Source organism: Homalodisca vitripennis, chromosome 7 (genome assembly GCF_021130785.1).
Source record: "Homalodisca vitripennis isolate AUS2020 chromosome 7, UT_GWSS_2.1, whole genome shotgun sequence".
NCBI lineage: Eukaryota > Metazoa > Arthropoda > Insecta > Hemiptera > Cicadellidae > Homalodisca > Homalodisca vitripennis.
Window position 1 is genome coordinate 127,323,873 of NC_060213.1, and position 22,735 is coordinate 127,346,607.

Consider the following 22,735-nt stretch of genomic DNA (forward strand, 5'->3'; position numbering starts at 1 on the left):
GGACTGGACCGATTTTGATGAAATGTTTTGTGTGAGTTGAAGGGGATTTGAAAATGGTTTAGATTCACAATTCGGTCCAATTTAAATTATTTAATTATTTTTTTTATTTATAAACTGTTGTTGGTTTTGGAATGTTTTACATTGGATCCGGCAGACTGCGCTACAACATGTAATACAAAGTGAACTGTACTTAACAGCTGTTAACACTTTCAGCTGAATTTCATCAAACAGGCAGAAACATTTGTTTACATTATTAAAATTTAGAAAATTATGATTGTAAAGTGTTTGATCAGTAGTGTAATGCAGATTGCATAGAAGAAGTTATTGCCTAATTTTAAATTTAGATTGCACTAATGATCAATAAACTGTCTAATGCAATAAAAATATTATTAAACGCTGTTATAAAAACCACCTCATTGTACAAATCCGTGAATGTTTGCACATAAGGTAATCGAATTTGGTTAGATCAAAGGTAAATGAAAAGAGCTGAAAGAAGACGCTTTATGACCGAAATTGGTTTTCGTTGAAACATTTTCTTGATTGGAGCATAAGGCAAACTCCAAAATAACACTAGAAATATCTTAGACAGAAAATTAGTTTTAACAGACAGAATTTGATTCTTTATAACCTAATTAGTTTATCGAGATTCATCCATATAAATTAATTGTACTGAATAACTTATCAACACGCACCAAAAACCACAAAAGATAGAGGTTACATACCTTCGTAATGCACCCAAGATGCTCACAAAGGAACAACTATAAATTATCTCAGGAATGTTTAGAATGTGATAGAAAAAGAATTTGTGAATATAGTGTACTGTTTTTCAACAGGAAATTACGTGCAAAGCCGTGGGCAACTGCTAGTTTTGATTTAATTTTGAAATTTCCTTGAACATATATTAGTTTTAAAATAATAAATGCCCCTATTGGGATCAATAGATTAGTATAAACTCTGAAAATTAATAATATTCTCTTTTATATATTAGTACTCTTGTATTTAGTAATTTGGATAATACAAGGTGTTGGTATTTGAATTAAAATTTAAATTCGTGTACAAGATTTGTAATATGTGTGTTGGCAGTTCTACGGCCCCCGGATCGGAGCTCTTTATGTACGAAGAGTGCTGCCGGAAAGGGTGGTCACCCCCGTAGTGAGAGGCGGGGGACAGGAGGGCGGACTGCGACCAGGAACGGAGAACACTCCCATGATTGCCGGGCTGGGTGCCGCGGCTCTCCTAGTCTCTGACAATTTGCACACCTACATCTCACACATGAAGCATATGCGGGACTACTTACGGAGCCAGCTAATGGTTAGTTGTGACGTTAAGTTGGTAGACCTGTCAAGGCCCTCTCTCCTCCTTCTGTTCTGTATTCCTCTCAGTTCTCCTAGAGTTCATTTTATTTTGGCTTCAAGTAGGTATAGTTCTCCATCCTTAATAGATTCAGGTCTGACTTTACTTTTGAATTTAATTGTAACGTAATCAGGTGTGAATGTTGAGTCTACCTCAATTTCATCTTCCGTTCGGTGCAACACCTGAAATCTGACACTGTCACAGACTTGACTCCTGGGATCTGAAGTGCATTCAATTGTGCACCTTTTTTTTAACAGAGGGCCAGTTTTCCTTGGCCTGGTAGTTGCCTCTCAGCCATCCGGCTTATTGTGAACCTCTTCCAGGTTTAAGCTGTGTAAAATCTCAGGCCTTTACAATACCACAAGATTTTCTGAACAATGCTTACCTGTTCCAGCCCCTCTTCCGTATGCCTAAGAAAACCTAGGGACCTTGAGCGTTTGCTCTGTAATGCCGGGCATGCAAATACGACGTGTTCGGCTGTTTCATCAGCCTCGCCACATTACCAGCACAGTGTTTCCTGAACCGGAATACCTATTTTGTTCAGGTGGCTTCAGAATATCTAATGACATGTAATAAAACCAGTCATCTTACGGGTCTTCGTTCTACTCACTCTAAGGGCATCTGCTGCAATGTTCCTTGATGTTCCATTGAGCATCCGCTTTGCTCATACGTTCCCCTCAGTTTTTCTCCAATGTTGTTAGTGTTTGTTGTCACTTGGGAACTGATCTACTTGCTAAGTTATATGAAACCCCACGTGTTGGTTCAGGATTGTGCACCTGATGAGACACTGAGAATAACCAGACAGGGGTCTATTATACTCAAGGGTCTCTGATGTTGACAGGATGCAAAGAGTCCGGTTTGAATGCCATCATAACCAACTGTTTTGGATTTGTGACAGTGTCAGATTGTAGGCATTGCACTGATCGGAAGGTGAAATAGAGCTCAGAAATCAGAAATCAGAATCTCTTTATTTACAAAATCACAAGGAAATGTAATGGCGTCAATTTTACAAAGTTTATGATCTTGAGGTTTCTTGCTTTACAGATCAAATCAAATCAAAAAATTCTTGAGTTGTATATATTGGTTGCTCTATCAGCCAGCTTTGTAGTTGTCTGCGAAGATCTTTCCCTCTTAGGCGTTTCAAGAAATCTGGCATCGAGTTGTAAAATCTCTGCCCCGCATAAGATGGCTTTTTTGTGTACTTGGTGGTATGGTGCAAGGGAAGGTGGTAGTCCAAAGCTCTTCTTGTGTTGTAGGAGTGTATATCCTTACCCCTAGGGAGTCCCAGTTGGTCCCCATGCACAACCACTGCATGTATGTACATGGCTGTGACCGTTAGGATCTTCAACGATTTATAGGCTTCTCTGCAGCTCTCTGTTGGGCTTAAGTCAGCTAGTGCCCTTACTGCTTTTTTCTGGAGGACAAGAATTCTGTTTAGATTCTGTTCAGATGTCCCTCCCCACAGAGTTATCCCATAGCGGATGTGGGATTCTACTAGAGCGTGGTATGCTGCTTTAGCTGCAGCAAAACCTCCTATCCACTTCACTCTTCGAATAACATAAATTCCTGAGCTTAGCTTTTTACTCAGTAAATCCACATGACTAGTCCATGAGAGATCTGCATCAATTGTTAATCCTAGCAGTCTTGCTTGTTGGTCAGTAGAGATGTTAGGAATGTCGGGTATGTCATCTTGTGACTTACCCAGAATATAGACCCATTTATTCTAGATGTCTTTCCCAACTGTTCAACTGTGCATGTGCTTGGTACTTAAAGTTGTAGTATAAATTAATTGCAAGTTTTTTAACATAGCAACTGTGATCTATGTGATAGTTAAAAGTGACTATTTTTTAATTAAATAATAGGTTTCATTTGAATTTAGTGTTTATTAACAAAAATCTTAATACTAAGATGAGCCTTCATGTTAACCTTAAACTTGATAGTGGAAGTGATTAAAGTGAAGTTTTAACTTTTTTACTGTGAAAATAAATTCTATTTGAGCAAAACTATAAACATTGCTTTAAAAGGCTACATTTAAAAACAATCAAATATTTGAAACTTTTAAAAGTCCTACTGTCAGTAATTTGACTGTCAGTTTTCCTGTTCAAGATTGTAGGAGGATAACTTGTTTTGAACTGCTTGCTGGTGTGTAGTTTGGTATTAGTGTCTGAACTTGTCATTGTCCAGTATCATTCAGTTGTAGCTCAGTGGTCCAAGTGCTGACCTAGAAAGTCGAGGATCCACGGTTCAAATCCAACAATTTGCATTCATATTTTTGCTGGTTGATTTTATTATATATATTTCAGGATTGAACTGTAAACAAATTATTTTACATTTTCCAACATTAATAATACAAAATAATAATAATTAAAAAATATATATTTATTTTATACAACATGAAAAATAAAACAAACAAGTATCCTTGTGGTAAATGTCTTGCTAATGTAAGTAAGTGTAGCAAGGCAGTGCTATGCAAAGGCAGCTGCAATCAATGGTTGCATTTAAAATGCACTGATTTAAGTAAAGAGGACTATGAAAGAATTAAAAAATCAATTATTAAAAAATGGTTATGCTCAAACTGTGAGTTGGCAGACATTGATGAAGAAATTGAAGTGGAGGATAGGGTTTTGTATGTGGAACTAAAAGAAGAACTTGAATCCCAGGAACTTATTATTAAAAATCTGTCAGAGGACCTTGCTAAAGCTAATGATGAGATAAAAAATTTAAGTACTTATACCTTAAATCTTGAAACTCTAGTCCTTAAAAAAGAGGAAAGTATTGAGTTACTGGAAAGGAAAGTTAAGGAAATTTCTGAAAATAAGTCTGAATGCAAGTGCCTGAATAAATACAAGGCAACTGGTCCAAGAAGGAGTCTTCCTGCAAAACTATCGACCCCTGTCAGCAGTATTATGAATAAAAATAATCGTTTGGACTCAGAAAAAAATAAAGAACTTCCATATACAGTTGTAAAAAATAGAAAACAAAAACATGCAACAAATATCATTTTTCAGAATAAAGATTTAAATTTTATTTCCAAAAATCAATATGAGGTGCTGTCGGTGGAGGAAGAAGAAGAAGAAAATGGGCCAAAGGAACAGCCAGTACAAACGTCTTCAAGAGAGAAGAAGAAGCTCCTCATTTGTGCCGATAGTCATGGAAGAGACCTAGCTTGGAATCTAAACCAAACTCAACACACATATGAAGCTGTGGGTTTTGTTCGACCAGGTGGTCGTACAGGTCAAGTTTTGGACAACCACAACATCGAGGAGGAAAAATTGGGAGAAGAGGATGGACTAGTGATTCTTTGTGGGACCAATGACGTGGCAATAAATAATGCTCAAGATGCAATAAAAAACATTGAGTTGGTGCTAAATAAAATAACAAGTACTGTTTCCAAAATCGTTGTAGTAGATATACCAAGGAGGTATGACTTGGTGGAATGGTCCTGTGTTAATCAAGAGGTGAAAAAGACTAACTGTGCCCTTAAAGAAATGTGTAATAAATTCAGAGACGTGAGTTTGGTGGAGGTTAGTAGAGCTGAAAGACACTTGCACACCTGTCATGGTATGCATCTCAACAGAAGAGGGAAGATGTGGCTAGCACATCAGATAGCCAGAGTCCTGGACAGCAAACAGGAGCAAGAGACTTATAATGTTTCACCAACTCTTAGGACCGGCTCAGAGGAATCAGTAGCTGACGCCATGATGACGACGGAGATCAGCACTCCAACTACCGAGGACAGTACAACGTCATCGGGAAACTCTCCGCTCCAGACACCAACCCACAACCGGTAGGCCTACCCCAGTATTGCTCCAGGGACTTAAGTGTATACCATTTGAATGTGCAATCTATTAGAAATAAATTAGAGGCTCTAGAATTATGGTTAGACAAATATTGTTTTGATATTTTGACAATTAATGAACATTGGCTGGATAAAGAAGAATCAACACTGTATATACCAACTGGTTATACCTTAGCCAGCATTTTTTGTAGAAACCCACCATTAAAAAGAGGTGGAAGCTCAATTTTTGTAAAGAATTGTATTGACTTTAAATTGTTAGATATTGACAAGTTTTGTGTTGATTACTCCTTTGAGGCAGCTGCTATAATCTTGTCAAAGATTAATGTCATTGTTGTAACTGTTTACCGTACTCCAAATTCTGATACCAACCAATTTTTCCATAGTTTAGAGTTTATCGTAGAATTTTTAAATGAAAAATTTGCAAATTTAAAACTTATTTTAACTGGTGACTTTAATATAAATATTAACAATAAATCTAATGAATGTAATTGTTTTCTGAACATACTTCGCTCTTTGAATTTATACTGTTTAAATGAGCAAAACACTAGACAAGAAGCCTGCTTGGATAATATAATAACAAACCTTAATGAGTCAAACATAGTACAATGTCAAGTGTTAGATCCTAATTTGTCTGACCATGCTGGTGTATCTGCAGTGTTTTTTGACTTGATCATAGTTGACAACAATAGTGAAAAAGTTTCATTTTTGTTAAAAAGAATGCTTTCTGCTAATTCAGTCTTAAAGTTTAAGGAACAACTGTCACAATTTAACTGGTCACAACTTACGAAGTGCACCAATGTTAACCAAGCTTTTGACTACTTCTTATTTATTTTGACAACTTCTCTTGAAGAATGCTGTAAAACTAAAAAAATAAAAAAAAGTAAATTTAAAAGGCCAAAAATCACATGGTTCACACCAGAGTTAAAAAAATTTAGAGATTTTATTGTTACCTTATATGATAGATATAAGTTATCGGTAGGGGGAGAAAGTGAACAACTGCATAAAAACGTTTATAATGAAGCAAAAAAATTATATAAGGCTAAAATTTTAGAAGGCAAAATATCTGCGAATGACGAATATATAAAGAATTCTAAGAATAAATGTAAAGCTGCTTGGAATATTATAAAGCTTGAGACCAACCGTTCTAAAGTTAGTCAAGAAGTACCTGTTAATACTAATGATTTTAATGACTATTTTATAAGCTCTGTTTCACTTACACCAACAAATAATGTTTTAGCAATTGAGTTTGTTGATGATTATATTTTAAGTTGTAACGGTGGGGTCAGTTGTTTTAAGTGGCAAAGCATTGATAACACTAAGGTGTTAAAGTGTGTCTCAAAGTTAAGTTCGTCCCAAAGTGAAGATTATTATGGGTTCTCTAACAAACTTTTAAAAGAAATAATCGATGTACTTGTAGACCCATTAACTTTTTTGTTCAATATGATGTTGGAAGATGGTGTCTTTCCTGAAGCATTAAAAGTGACCAAAGTCATTCCAATTTATAAAAAGGGTGAGAAATCACATCCTTCCAGTTATCGGCCAATCTCTTTGGTACCTATATTTAGTAAGGTTTTTGAAAGTTGTGTAAAGGACCAACTAAGTTTATATTTTTACAATAATAATTTATTATGTAAAGATCAATTTGGGTTTCTTCCAAACTTAAACACAACCAAAGCCATAGAAGCAATAGTAAAAAACGTTTTAGAGAATTTTGAAAATAAATTTTTGTCGTCTGCAACTTTAATAGATCTCACAAAAGCATTTGACTCCATCTCTCATGAACTGATTGTAAGTAAATTCAATAGCTATGGAGTTAGAGATTCTGAACTACAGTTAATTTCCTCTTACTTAAGTAATAGAAAACAAATGGTTGTAACAGGCTTGGAACTATCTGATTTTAAAACAATTCAAGTTGGGGTACCGCAAGGATCTGTTCTGGGTCCTTTTCTATTTATAGTTGCTGTGAATGATTTTTCATTCAATGTGCCATGTAAAGCAGTACTATATGCCGATGACACCACTCTTCTGAATCAAAGTAAAGATTTGAATGGGTTATTGTTAGAAGAAAATAATTCAATGATAGCAGCTCAGGAATGGTTCAAAGTCAACGGGCTACTTGTAAACAGTAGTAAAACTGAAAATATTGTTTTCTCATTGAATAAACTTATAAATGAAGGTACTAAACCCGTTAAACTATTAGGATTATATCTAGATAGTAGGCTTAGCTGGGAATGTCAAATAAATCAATTGTGTATAAAACTATCTAGAGTTACTTATTTATTAAGAAAACTAAAAAATTGTGTTAGTTTCCCAATGTTAGTTGCTGCTTACTATGCCTTCTTTAATTCCCATTTATTATATGGAATAACACTTTGGGGCAACAGCTCACAATCACTAAAAGTGTTCAAATGGCAAAAAAAAGCTATTAGGATAATGGCAAATATCTCAGGTAGAGAATCATGTGTTCCATATTTTAAAGAATTCCAGATAATGACTCTTCCATGTATGTACATATATTTTAGCTTAGTTAGTGTTAAGGAAAACTTAAATAATTATAATTTTAGAAATGAAGTTCACACCTATAATACTAGACAAAATTACTTACTTGATTGTATTTCTATAAAACTAGAAAAATCAAAAAAAAGCCATGTGTTTATGAAAATAAAATTATTTAATAAGTTACCAAAAGAAGCATGGTCTGTAAACCTTAGCAGATTTAAATTTATTCTGTCAAAATGGTTGAAAGAAATTGCCTTTTACTCTGTTAGTGATTTTTTGGCCTGTGATATTAGTACTTTAAGATTTTAACTGTATTTTTAAATGTCATCTTGTTTTTTAATTTATTTTGTAATTTTAATGTCTATGTGTTATTTATTTATTTATATAGATATATATTTATGTCTATGTTTATTAAACAGTCAAGATATTTATTCTTTAGGAAGATGCTTAAATATATAATAAATTTCTAGACCTTATGTAAAATATAAATAATGTTTATTAACTGTTTATTTATTTTGCACATGTATATATATATATTTTTTTTTGTAGAAATTGTATTAGATGAAACTGTATTTTATTTGACTTTGTCTATTGCCATGTGCTTAACGACAATAAAATTCTTGATTCTTGATTCTTGTCTAACTCAGCTAACTCAGCATTCAACATTATAATCAGATGTAATGGTGAAAGTGTAATGAAATATAAAACCCAGTTAATAAAGTAAGAATAAAGGCCTATAATCATCTCAAAACTAACCATAGAAAATTAATATAGTAGAACAAGCAAGAAAAATAATGTAAGTTTTGACAAAACAATATTCACATGTGAAATAAACACATGATAGTTAGTATTAATTAATTATTCACCCCTCCTTGAAAAGGAATAGTCTTCTAGGTATTTTGGAAGATATATATTTCTTGTAGTTCATCTTAAAGGTGGGTATTCGGAATTTGTTTAGTTGGTTGAGGGGAATAAATGTTTTGTGACGGAGCGTATGAATTACTTTGTCTTCTTTTTCTACTGCAGTGTCTTTTTTCACTTGACGTCAAGGTTCTTGAGAAAAATGCTACTGGACGTCCATTCTGTGAGAGGCTGCTAGCAATGGAATGCTCAGATTCATCCGTTTTAACGTCAAACAAAATATTTTTATCTGTAGCAGAAACTGCTGATTTCTTGTTTCAAGTTTTCGTAATCTGAGGCAGCCTGAGATGAAACTGGAAATGTTTTAGTTTGTATTAAACTTCGAACTTAGTCTGAATAGTGTGATATCCACTTGGAGTAATGCGATATCATACCAATAGTTCTTCTTAACGAAGCTGTGTCTATGGGCAGTGGTAGACTTTCTAGTGGTTTATGTCTGTCCTTATCAGGTCTAATAGTTCTGTTATCTCATAACCTGATAGTTTTACTGACTGGAGAGAATAGCTGCGTTTCTTACCATTTATGTTAAGTTAAAATTTTTTGACAGTCCCAAGGGAGTTTTTTGGGTTAATATCATGTCCATGTTAATCCTTGCCAAACACTGTAATGCCATCCAAATATGCAAAGGTCCCATCTATATTTTCAGATTGTAAAATGCCATCGATCACCCTGTGGAAATAAGCTACACCATTTGTTACCCCAAATAAAATTCTGGTAAATTGATAAAGCCTTCCGCCAGCTTCGAAAGCAGTGTATTTCTTTTCGTCATCTTGTATGGGAATTTGATGATAAGCACTAGACAAATCGATGGTGCTAAAAACAGAATATTTCAACATTTAGTGACAACTTGCTCTATGCTAGGTAGAGGATAAGCATCTAAGAGAGTAAAGCGGTTGATACTTTGAGAATATTCTTATCACCATTTGTCTAGTAGTAACAAGAATTTGAGCTTGCCATGGTGATCGACTTTCTTCTATTACTCCATCCGAATAATTTTTGAACTACATTCCAAATGAATATGTTATCATGTACTGAATGTCTAACGAGACTTAGTAGCAATCGGTCTTACATTTTCAATCAGGTTACTGAATAAAGGAGGAGGTTCAACTCCAGCATGAGGCAGAGAACAGACAATAAGTGGACATTTACTTCCACCAAAATTCAGTTCAGCACAAAGATCTTTTAATACTGCAATTTTTGATCTTGTGTATGAATGCTCAAGTAGTTTTACATTTACAGTATCTATTTAGCCAACAATTTGAGAACTAAGAAAAGCAGATGCCATTGAAACCTTACTAGATCCAGGGAAAAGTCTAAAGTTACTCAGAGAAACAAACGAACATAGTCTCTGAGCTTCCAGTATCTATTAAAGAATCCGCTTCGTATTTTTCAATGGTTACTTTAACAACAGCATGTTTTAAGCATGAAGAAGCTAATGTAATAGTAGCAACAACATTTTTTGAACTAGTTGTAACAGCATTAGAAGTCTTAATGTTGTTTTTCTTTAGTCTTAACATACAGACCTTAGAGTAATGTCCCGATTTAGAAGAAATGTTACATTTAGCGTCTTTAGCAGGATAGTTATGCTCAGATGCCGACTCTATCCACAAAAGTAGCATTTAGCAGAATGGACAGCCGAAAGCTGTGAGTCCTGATTGGAACATTTATGGATGTGTTGCATTTACAACATCAACATTAGAATAACATGCTGATAGATTATGAGCTGCTTCTGAAGCAAGAGGCTGATTAGAAGCTTGTTCCACAGTTACAGCTGTAATTTTCCTCCCCGCATACGTTTGTATGTTCCAGGAGAAGACAAATTGTGTGGTCAACTGCGACAGGTTTGCCCAACTTCCCAACACGTTGAGTGCAGGTTGGCCGGACTGTTCACTGACTGGACATCAGCTGCTCGCCAAATGTCCACATTTCGTTGCCAGCACTACAGCAGCGTGTCACAACCAGGCCCAACTCTCTGGTAGGCTGTATTACACTCTCGGTCATCAAACTAAGTTATGATGTGTACAAACAATAACAGATTAGTAGAAGGCAGAATACGGAAATCTGCCAGTATTCCTTAGAGAATTTGGTTGACCATTATTTTGTGAAACTACCATTTCATTGCAAAACAATTGTTAACTGGTTTAGTACTTAAATTAAATAATTTTTAACGCTTTAGGACCAGACATCGTTTTTGAGTTGTGCAAAATTTGTTCATTACCATTTAGTTGACATGAAACTGTAATGTCGTGATTCGACATTACGGTGGTGGTCGGATCATAGCCTAGAGGTAACCGGGCTGGTAAATTAAACACATGTTTGAAAGTTAACGCACTGGCCGAACCGACCGCATCTTTTCATGGTCTGGGGAGGACTGGGGCAATAAAAAGGTAGCAGGGGCTGAGGCGTGGGATTGGACACGAGCATCAGGTGAGGTGGTATGATGCCAGCCGACCAACCAGAGCCATTTATTAGAATCAGCTCACCCTCTACGTCATACAACTTGCAAAACATATTGCCACACGTGAAACCACATAAAACTAAATTATTGTACTGACATACAGGGTACCAACTGTCTTGTTACACCACATAATATTATTTATTTAATTAATATACTATAACTCTTCCCCCCTAAAAGTTGAAAGATAATACAACATGAATACAAGTAATAAAAGAAATATGATAAGTCATGAAACACAATTTACACACAAGTAGAAATGAATACGGATAATGAAATCAAGTACATAACGTATTAATAGCACACCTAATAAAATATCAAAACATGGATAATTATTGTATCCTCAATAAACCCCATTTCAATCAATTAATCAAGATAAGAATACATAGAAATCAGAATAGATATACACTCACATAAATATCATAAAAATCATTTTTGAATAATTATAAGTTTAGTTTGCTTACGGGTTTTCTCTGCCTAGCCGGATAGCGGCGTATGACAGGTGTGGTTTGTTGTGACCGATCAGCTGGTAGTACCTCAGCTGGAGACAAGTTCAGGCGGTGCGGGGGTGACAAGGTCACACTCCGACTCGATGGAGGGGTGCCAGCTATTTCGGAACTACTACCTGGTCTGGGCGAAAATAACGCAGGGGGTGACATAGACTGTCGACTACCAGCTTCAAGATGATTCTTACTAGTCACTGTACTTGGCAAATATATATCTCTAGGATTTAATTCATTGTCATTTAAATCTAACTGTGTCTGCATTCCTAGCAATTGATTGATATGACGTTTCCAGATAATACCATTATCTAGTATGACTAAATAAGATACAGGACTTAGTTTTTTATGAATTCTACCTTCCGTCCATTTACCCTTACTTCTAAAATCTCTGATTAGTACTGGCTGTCCTACCAATAATTCACGAGTTTTGCTTCCACCAAAATTTACAATTTGTTTTTCTTGGTTACGGTGTACAATTTCAAGTAAATTAGGTTTGATTAAATCTAGTCTTGTTCGTAAATTACGATTAAACATAAGTTTTGCTGGTGACTCATTGGTTGTACTATGTACACAATTTCTGTAAGCTAGTAAAAATTTACATAAAGCTAATTCAGAATTGTCGTTGCTAAGTAAAGCACATTTCAATCTTTTCTTTACTGTCTTAACTGAATTTTCCGCTTGACCATTACTGGCTGGGTGGTAAGGTGGTGTGAAAGTATGCCGAATTCCATTTGACTTCAGAAATTGGCTAAATTCAAATGAAATGAAAGGTGGGCCATTATCTGATACAATAAGTTGAGGTAAACCGTACCTCGCAAACATAGGTCTCAACTTGTTTATTGTTTGTTTAGCGGAAGTAGAAGTGACTTCCTCGACTTCGAGCCATTTACTGTGTGCATCAATTATTACTAAATATAATTTAGAATTGAATGGACCAAGAAAATCCAAATGGATCCGTTGCCATGGATGTTCGGGATACTCCCACACATGCAATACACTTTTTGATGGATTTTGCCTTTCACTTTGACATGGTTTACAACTGCTTGCTAGACACTCAATATCCTTATCTATTCCTGGCCAATACATATAACCACGAGCTATGGACTTCATCTTTACAATACCAAGATGACCTGTGTGCAATTCATTCAACATTTGTTTTCTTAACACTTTCGGTACTACAACTCTATGACCATACATCAATATTTCTTGTTCTATAGTTAACTCATTTTGTCTTTGCGCATAAGCACTAAGTTCACTAATTACCTTCTCTGGCCAACCATGACAAACATAATTTAAAACCTTACTTAATTCAGGATCTAAACGGGTTTCTCGCTTAACATCTTTAAAGTTAAGGGGTATTTCACTTTCCTCAATATATTGTAAATAAGTACCTATGTAGCTTACTTGATCTGGTTCCTCTAGGTTTTGTCTTAAGTCATTTACATTTAAAGGTAACCTTGACAAACCGTCCGCATGTCCGTTAGCCTTGGAACGGATGTATTCAATATCAAAGTCATAAGCAGATAAAAACAAGGCATAGCGTTGTAGCCTACTAGCTGCATACGCTGGTAATCCTTTCTTGGGACCAAATACTGATATCAAAGGCTTATGATCTGTGACGAGAGTAAACCTTCTGCAAAACAAGTATTGGTTGAACTTCTTAATTCCAAACACTATTGCGAGTGCTTCCTTATCAATGACAGAATACTTGAGCTCTGCTGAGTTTAACGACTTTGATGCAAAACAAATAGGTTTTTCACTGTTATCACTTTGGATTTGAGTTAGGACACAGCCCAACCCATATGAACTACTGTCTGTGTACAACTTTAAAGGTAAATCAGGATTGTAATGAGCTAATATAGGAGCTGAAATTAATTTTTGCTTAATTACATCAAAAGATTTTTTACAGGCTGCGTCCATGCAAAGGGTGTGTCTTTCCTTAGTAACTGATACATTGGAGTTGCCAGGGTTGCCAGGTTAGGCACAAACTTGGAGTAATAACTAACTAATCCTAAAAATCCCTTGAGCTGAGTGACATTAGTAGGCACAGGTGCCTTTGAGACTGCTTCAACTTTAGCTGGAGAGGTGCTAAGACCTTCCTTGCTCAACACATGACCCAGATATTCAATTGATGGACAAAAAAAATTGACATTTATCTTTGCTCACTGTCAAACCATTTTCACTTAACCTTTGACAAACAGCTCTTAACCTGGCTAAGTGTTCAGCTTGATTTTTACCAGTTATCAGAATGTCATCCAAAAAACATGATATTCCTTCAATACCTGCCAATAGCTGTTCCATGATACGTTGAAAAATACCAGGTGCAGAAGATATTCCGTACGGAATACGATTGTAAACAAACAAACCTCGGTGTGTACTGATGGTACATAACCTCTTAGAACTGTCATCCAGTCTGACTTGTTGATAAGCATTAGATAAATCTAATTTAGAAAAGGTTACTCCTTTCTGTAAGGAGGTGAACAACTCTTCTATTCTAGGTACTGGATATCTGTCTATTTCCAAGTATTGGTTAAGAGATACCTTAAAATCACCACATATGCGTAACTGTCCATTTTTTTTAAGATAGGGACAATAGGTGTACCCCATTCACTACTGTCTACAGGTGTCAAAATTTCATTCTCAACTAGCCTATCTAGTTCCTTGTCCACTTTACATTTTAGTGAAAACGGCATTGGTCTTGGTTTAAAATACTTTGGTTTTACCTCTGGTTTAAGATTAAGCTTAACTGGGTCTCCTGTATAACAACCTAAGCTTTCAGTAAACACATTTGGAAATTCTTGATACAAACTCATGACAATATCATTGTCGGAACTGGGCCTATCGATAGGTGGTTTGTTTACATGTACATTGTTTTCCTTATACTGTCCTACTAGACTGTTTACATTAAGAGGTATGGTTACTGATACTTGTAAATCCCTGATCCAATCTCTCCCCATAAGCGGGTTTGCACCTTTTGCAATTACATAGAGTTCTAGAGCTTTATTAACATTGTTGTACTCAACATTTACTAATAACTTACCCAAGGGTTGAATTTGCTCACTCGTGTAGGAACTTAAAATTAGACTGGTACTCTTTAGCGGAATGTGATTAAGATTAGCCTTATAAAAATTCTCAGAGACAACACTGACACAAGCTCCGCTATCAACCTCGAAAACTACTAACCTATGTTCCAATTTGAGGTTAACCTTGATCGGATCAACTCTCACATGATTTAATCTTCCTAGGCTTACAAACTCGTTAGGCCTATCTTGTATAGAAAACAAGTTACTTAAATCATAAACTTCATCATTTACATTAGGCCTACATTGTGCATAGTTTACATTTGCAGTAATTTGACTAGGGTTAGGTGTACTTTCTGATACATAATGTTGCTTATATTGAAAATTCTGCTTTTTGCCTTTGCCTTTGTGCTGGGGAAACTTCTTATTACTATTAAAATTTGAAGTGGTTGATTTACCTGAATTTAGGCCTAATTTTGATTTACACACTTTCTCCAGATGACCCATCTTACTACAAAAATTACATTTGTAATTTCTATACCTGCACACATTTGTGACGTGGCCACCTTTGCCACAACACCAACACATTTTATCACTTGACACATTCTCCTCCCTCCTAGGCTGGAAACGTTTCCTCTGATGTTGATGTTGATGTGGAGATGGTCTGAACTGCTGCATCTTCATCCCTGCCGCCATGTTGCTGGTATAAGCCATGGACGTCGTCTGCCGCTCCGCCGCCTCCAGGGACAGGGCCAGCTGCATCGCTTTGTCGAAGGTTAAGTCTATTTCTCCAATCAGGCGTTTCTTGATAGTATCACTCCGCAGACCGCTTACCAGGCGATCTCGCAAATAGTCCGGCAACTTGTCTTGAAATTCACAGTATGTTGATAGTTTTTTTAGTTGCACAACGTATTCACCAACTGTTTCATGTTCATGTTGGTTGCGTAAACTAAATTTGTACCGTTCCGCAATGAACGACGGTTTAGGACTGACATGATCTTGTAGAATTTGCACAATGTCCTTGAATGTCTTAGAACTAGGCTTGTTCGGCGTACACAAATCCTTTAACAAATTATACGTTTTAACACCTATGACTGTTAACAAAGTACTCACTTTCTTTTCAGCTTTAATGTCATTGCAATCTATGAAAAGTTCGAACCTTTCGACATAAGATGACCAAGATTCCTCCGCACTGTCATAGGGTCCCAACGAGCCTATTATTCCGGTCGCCATGTTGAACTCAGGATCTTCGTTAAATAAACTGTCTATGAAAAGAGGCGCGATTTCACTAACACAATCCGACATTAATGTTTGCACTGAAATTGATGCGAATCAATTGTTGTGTGTACCTTCCTACACCGCACTTGTGTACCTTACTACACTGAAGCGTCCGTGTACCTGTCTACACCGACATCTTTGCACTCCCGAATGATCAATGTCTTCTTGCTGCGCGTTTCTTTAAACTGCCTCATCGCCAGTTTGTAATGTCGTGATTCGACATTACGGTGGTGGTCGGATCATAGCCTAGAGGTAACCGGGCTGGTAAATTAAACACATGTTTGAAAGTTAACGCACTGGCCGAACCGACCGCATCTTTTCATGGTCTGGGGAGGACTGGGGCAATACAAAGGTAGCAGGGGCTGAGGCGTGGGATTGGACACGAGCATCAGGTGAGGTGGTATGATGCCAGCCGACCAACCAGAGCCATTTATTAGAATCAGCTCACCCTCTACGTCATACAACTTGCAAAACATATTGCCACACGTGAAACAACATAAAACTAAATTATTGTACTGACATACAGGGTACCAACTGTCTTGTTACACCACATAATATTATTTATTTAATTAATATACTATAGAAACCTAAAAAGACAAAACTATAAAAATGGAAATATGTTTGATGATTAAAAAAAATAACTACATTAGTTTCTATGAAAACTGAATTAAAATTTTAAAGAAATTTAAGACAGTTTTCTACAATTTAAACCAATGTTGTGGCCAGCAGAAATGATAGAATGAACATGGAATCCATTCGGGATAACATTGACATCGTAGTGGCTAATATTGTCTGAGCCTTCCGCTCTGCATCTGACTCCTGCCTTAACCTGCTGATTGCAGGTATTCTGCTGCTGTTTGGAGTACCCAAGGACGTTGCTAGGACTGCAGCTGGACTGACCGTGTGCTCCACAGGGCAATGTATGGTTAGGCACGTGGACGTGATAAGGGAGACCACTTGGGATGATAATTGACATCAAAGTCTATGATATAGTTCTTGCCTTGCTGTCTGTTTCTGATTCCCCTGCTTTGGACTGTTGATTGCAGAGGTGTTGCTGCTATCTGGTGTACCCAAGGATGTTGCCAGAACCACAGTTAGATTCAGTGTGGGCAGGGAGACCTCTCGGGATGATATTGATATCGCAGTGGATGATATAGTTCTCGCCTTGAAGTCTGCTTCTGACCTTCCATAAGGTGGATAATGTTAACAGTAAACTTTAGACTATAATGAGACAGTGCCCAGATCTGTTCATTTTTATGTCAAGAGACAAGCATTTATTGCAGAGTATGGCAACTCTTGGTATTGGTGACTACTGAGAAAGGTGCCCTATGGTAAGATATTAGAAGAAGCAAGCATTTCTCTTGATCGCTGTGATGATGAACTGAAGAAGAAAGTCACAAAGTTCTTCCCCACTTCTCTCCTAAGATCTACTTCTACGGAAAAGATTTTAACGTTGACCTAAGACATGTTTTAAATTCTATTCACACCATGGAGAGCTAGTGCCTTATAATGGTAAATTTATATTCTATCCTGGTGGAGATAAAGTGTAAAACTGGAAATGATTAATAGAAAACATCCCTCAAAAATAATAATCAAGTGTGGGAAATAGTCTTGTAATAAATAATTACCTAATTAAAACTATTAACTATGTCTCACTAGTGAATCGGGTCATGAATATCAGATGTTACACAGGTTACAAACTTCGAATTAAAATAGTTTTATTTATTATTATTTTATTTAAGTTTAGTTTACTCTGTTAGCAGAAGCCAATATACAAATACAGTTACAATATATTGTCTACAGCTCAGATCTCTGTTCCTGGTCACTGTAAATTAGAATCTAGCCTGTAAGACATTATGTTTTCTACTAGTTATTTCTAAAAAAGTGGACAAATGAAAAATTTATTGTATAGGAGATATTTCATGGTTTTATTCTTAAAGCTAGCACTAATAACTGCTAAGGAAATTAAATTCATAAAATATCTTAGGTTCATTTATTTTATATATATATATATATATATATATATATATATATATATATATATATATAAAATGCTCTGTGGCGTAATGGTAGCACATTTATCCGACAAGTGAGAGATCCAGGTTCGAGTCCCGGCGGAGCAAGTACTTTTTGTGATTCAATGTTTATTGAAATTAAATTTGGCTATTGCCATTTATACAAATTGAATTTATGTAAATAAAAGTTGTTTGACAGGTATTTGGTCTTCTGATCATATGTTAGTTTGGTTATTTAAAGACATATGTGACAGATACGGCCAAATACAAACTAATTGATTTGTAAAAAGTAAGGGCTCTGTGGTGTAATGGTAACACACTCACCCGGCAAGTGAGAGATCTGGGTTCGAGTCCTGGCGGAGCAAGTACTTTTTGTGATTCAATGTTTATTGAAATTAAATAAGGCTATTGCCATTTATACAATTTAATGTATGTATATATATATATATATATATATATATATATATATACAGTAAATGATGTTTTATATATATATAAAATCATCCATTTGGACTAAATTTAAGATAAATTTTGAAATCAATTTTAAATATTCAAAATTAGTACAAAATTATTAATATCATTCCATCCGTTACAGAAATTAACTATTCCACCAAGATTAAATTTGAAAAATTTTATGTCAGCTGGACTTTATCAAATGTCATGCACTGTGTTTACATTTATGTTTTAGTCACTCTTGTTTACTTTTTATAATATTGTTGTGTATTAATTTATATTTAAAACTTCCTGAATACAGGGGGATCAAATCCCCTGAAATATATATATATATATATATATCTAAAAGTAATATAAGCTTCAAATATTATATATATATATATATATATATATATATATATATATATTTGAAGCTTATATTACTTTTCAGACATGTTCCTTGGATGTAAATTTATTTTGTAGTGTTTTTAAAACTAATTTTGTAATAGCTTATGTTATTTGTTCTTAACTCTAAAACAGGCATATGGCGCGCATTAGCACATCATTTAAGTACTATCACAGCATAAGGCTGACACATTATCATACCTAACACATTACCTACTTTTAAAGTAGTGAATATTATCCAATAAAATTATGCAATAAAATTTATGTGGCTGCAAAGAGGAGAACCAAACTTCTCAAATGTCATGTTTTTTATTCATGAGTGCAGATCCTGTAATTATGTGTAACATAGAGACTCCTGAAGAATACAGATCATGTAATTTAACAGATTTGGTGTTTTAATTTAGCATATTATATGATCACTAATTTTACATAGTAGTTACATATTACACATTTTGACATCTATTGTAGTGTCAGTAACACAGTTCTCTTATGGAAAGTGTGCTTATTACATCAGCTTGTGTACAAAGTGACAGCTGGTGACGCGTTGTTTGTTTATTTTTGTTTGGATCAAATGTGTTGGAATTTTTTTATTGCTCCAAGTTAGGTATCTATGAAACAGAATTCAGGGAGGGGTGAATAACAAAAATAGTTTACATAGGTTTTGTTTTAAACCATTGGAATTAAATTAAAGTAAATCATCAAAACACGTTTCTGTGTTCTTTTTAGAGAAATACTAGCTGTTTCCCGCGGTTTCGCACGCGTGTCTTAAGCTTTGCCCGTATATTTCTTTGCCTTCAAATAGTGTTTGGATATTTAATATACGTAACTGTGTCGTAATTGCAGTTTATAATGTGCAGGCGCTTTGATAACTTTTATATCTTGCAGTACAGCCTGGTGGTGAGTTACATCAATGGGCATTGCATATAAACCTTCTACGTAGAAAAATACAAATAAATACAAATTTTCATAGTGATCGGTCCAATAGTTTCTGAGTCTTTAAAGGACAAACACACAAACATTCATTTTTATATATTACTAGCGGGCCCGGCGCGCTTTGCTGCGCATTTCAATAATTTTTTGCAAAAGTTGCCCGCGGCTTCGCACGCAATTTCCCGTTGAAAACAGTACACTATATTCACTTATTCTTTTTCTATCACATTCTAAACATTGCTGAGATAATTGATAGTCGTTCCATCGTGAGCCTCTTGGGCGTATTATGAAGGTATGTACCATATTCCTGCCTCTATCTAGCTGTTACCCACGGCTTCGCACGCAAATCTTAAGAACCGAAGTCCTTATATTACTTAGTAAATTTTTTTTTTACTATAATAAATTTTAGATTAAATTAGTTATATCTCCGATGCCACGATTGAGCTTGCTTTGTTGTCTCGATCGAGAGAATATGTACACACGGAGTTTTGAGAACCATACTTCTGTCAAAAAAAAACAACTAAGGTTGATTTTATAACATTCTTTATATTTGTAGCCAACGTAAGATAGTAATTATGATATCTGCATTACTCTTCTGATCAAGCATGAGCATGGTTTATATTAAATAAATATTGCAGTTAAAGGTGAATTTTTACGTCAAATTTGAATTGTATTATCTGGATAGTAAAGTCTATGTTTAACAGTGATTGCAAAAACAGTTTAAACAAAATTTGTCGTTTCTCTTAAGCTTACTCTATGCTTTAAAACTATAAGTGTAATATATGTTTACAAAGAACAGCTGATTAAAAATTTGAAAAGACGTTAACATATGTTTGCTGCAATGCATTTCTTATGGGTATTTCTGTAACCAGTGGGGCGGAATCCTGAATCGGGAAAGGGATGGGCATAGCTTATAAACCTTCTCCGTGGAAAAATATATATACGTACAAATTTTCATCATGATCGGTCCAATAGTTCACGATTCCATAAAGGACAAACATACAAACATTCATTTTTATATATATAGATTATTGATCATTGGTGCAATCTGAATTTAAAATTAGGCAATGACGTCTTCTATGCAACCTGCATTACACTACTGATCAAGCACTTTACAATAAAAATTTTCTAAATTTTAAATGTAAACAAATGTTTCTGCCTCTGATGAACTTCAGCTGAAAGTATTAACAGATGTTAAGTATCAGTTCGCTTTGTATTATGTGTCGTAGCGCAGTCTGTCGGATCCAATATAAAACACTCTAACATCAACAACGATTTATAATTAAAAAATTAATTAAATAAACTATTTAAATTGGACCAAATTTACTCTAGTATGTATGCCTTTGTTACTTCCAGGAACGTGTAGAATCACTGTACAAATTTCACGATGTTTCGTGCATTGGTTCCAGAGTTATAACGGAACATACAAAACAAACATTCGCATTTATATATATATATATATATATATATATATATATATATATATATATATATATATATATATAGATTATGTTTAATTTGTTTGTTTGGATTATCGGTTGCATTTTAAATAAGTTTAGAAAAATACATTGAACGGGTACCCTAAAACACTGTGTCAATACAGTACTTGCCACTTCTACAAGACGCTAATACTTAAGCTCAAGTTTTTTTTAAATAAATCTGCATTTTAGTATTTTTTTTAAGTGCATTTATTTTTAGGTAGCCTTTAAATAGGTAATATTACACCTAATTTTGGTTATTAAGAAATGTTCATTAATAATGTTCAGTATGGTTTGTTATCTACTTAAGTAGTTATAGTATCCTACAGTATTTTAATTATTATGTTCCTTTTACAGATCTTTATTTACTTAGTTTTAGAAGGGAACAGGAATGTTTTAAAACATTTGAATCTCTAAATAATAATGTCTAAAGTCACTATCTCCTTTCACTGCAGATTTGTTTTGTAATACAACTTTGAAGTTGTTGTTATTGAATTTTCTTTTACCGTTTCACTATTTTGTTAAGTTTGTTCTATGTTTGTTTATATTTTGAAATGGTCAATGATAACATGTTCACAATTTTTTCGTTTGATTTGTATTTTGTTTGAAGTTAAGGTGATACTATTGTGCATTTAATTTTAAAGACAAACTTTTGTTTTTGTGTTCCTCATTTTCTTGTCTTATAAAAATAAAATAAAGTTATTTTTATGTTGAGTTGTATAAATTATTAATCAAATCAAACAGTTTTCCATCAGATAATCATTCCATTCATAGTACCAATATTATTTTTATTAAAAAAATACGTGAAAAATGTACACACCTGCTTGATCTACAATACTTCGTTAACTCTGCAAGTGCTACCAAAACGACTTCATAGTGCTGGACCATTTTCAAGCGTATGACTTGAGTTAAAAAAATTATGTTTCAAGTGCAAAATACATCCAAATGTCATTCATATTTTTCAAAATAAAACTCTATAAGTTTCAAATTTTATTTTGATTAAAATAAATGTTGCACCAAAGTCTTTTAAACAAAAAACAAATCTTACAGTCAACTGCCATGTATGACTTCTACATCGCTATTGAAAATGGTAATGATTGGTCCATTGATCTTTTTTTCTCCCTGATTTTATTGGTCTTATGGATAACCATGTTGACAACGAGAAAAACACAATAAACAAACTTTTAGAATAAACAAATTAGTAAATAAACAATTTTATTGTGAAGATGATCATATGACAATTTAGAGTAACTTTTGAGCATTAATACTTCGATTGATTTGTTGGTTTCATGTAAAGCTTGAACAGCTAAACCTGCAATGCTATTCAACAAGCTTAACGAAGTTAAAGGGTAAAGGTATTTTTACTGCATTATGTTGACTGGGATTAGTGATGAGAAATGCAATGGACATAGGATAGATTTCGTGGTTTTAGTTAAAGTTTCTATTAAATCATTTTTTTCATCAATTATACTAACTTTGCGAAGACCAAAGGTCTAGAAATGAGGTATACTTCTATGAGTGTTATTATATCACTAGTTATTGTTACTGTTCCCGTGAAACAGAGGGAATATCTTCTGTCATCTAAGAATCTATGCAGTTTTTGTTTATTTTCATGGTTTTGCAGATGCAAGTGAACTCTGTTTTTGT

The 22,735-nt window shown here is 34.6% G+C and overlaps 1 protein-coding gene across 3 annotated transcripts in view; it reads left to right on the plus strand.

Moving 5' to 3' along the window:
* LOC124366291 (selenocysteine lyase-like) overlaps positions 1-17,626 on the plus strand; it is a 55,934-nt gene extending 38,308 nt beyond the window's left edge. For all 3 annotated transcript variants that reach the window (XM_046822713.1, XM_046822714.1, XM_046822711.1), the window contains exons 6-8: positions 1,084-1,311; positions 10,382-10,547; positions 16,875-17,626. In XM_046822713.1, the coding sequence (XP_046678669.1) occupies positions 1,084-1,311; positions 10,382-10,547; positions 16,875-17,020 (540 nt within the window). In that variant the 3' untranslated portion in view covers positions 17,021-17,626. The remainder of the gene's footprint in view (positions 1-1,083; positions 1,312-10,381; positions 10,548-16,874) is intronic.
* The last annotated feature ends 5,109 nt before the right edge of the window (positions 17,627-22,735 follow it).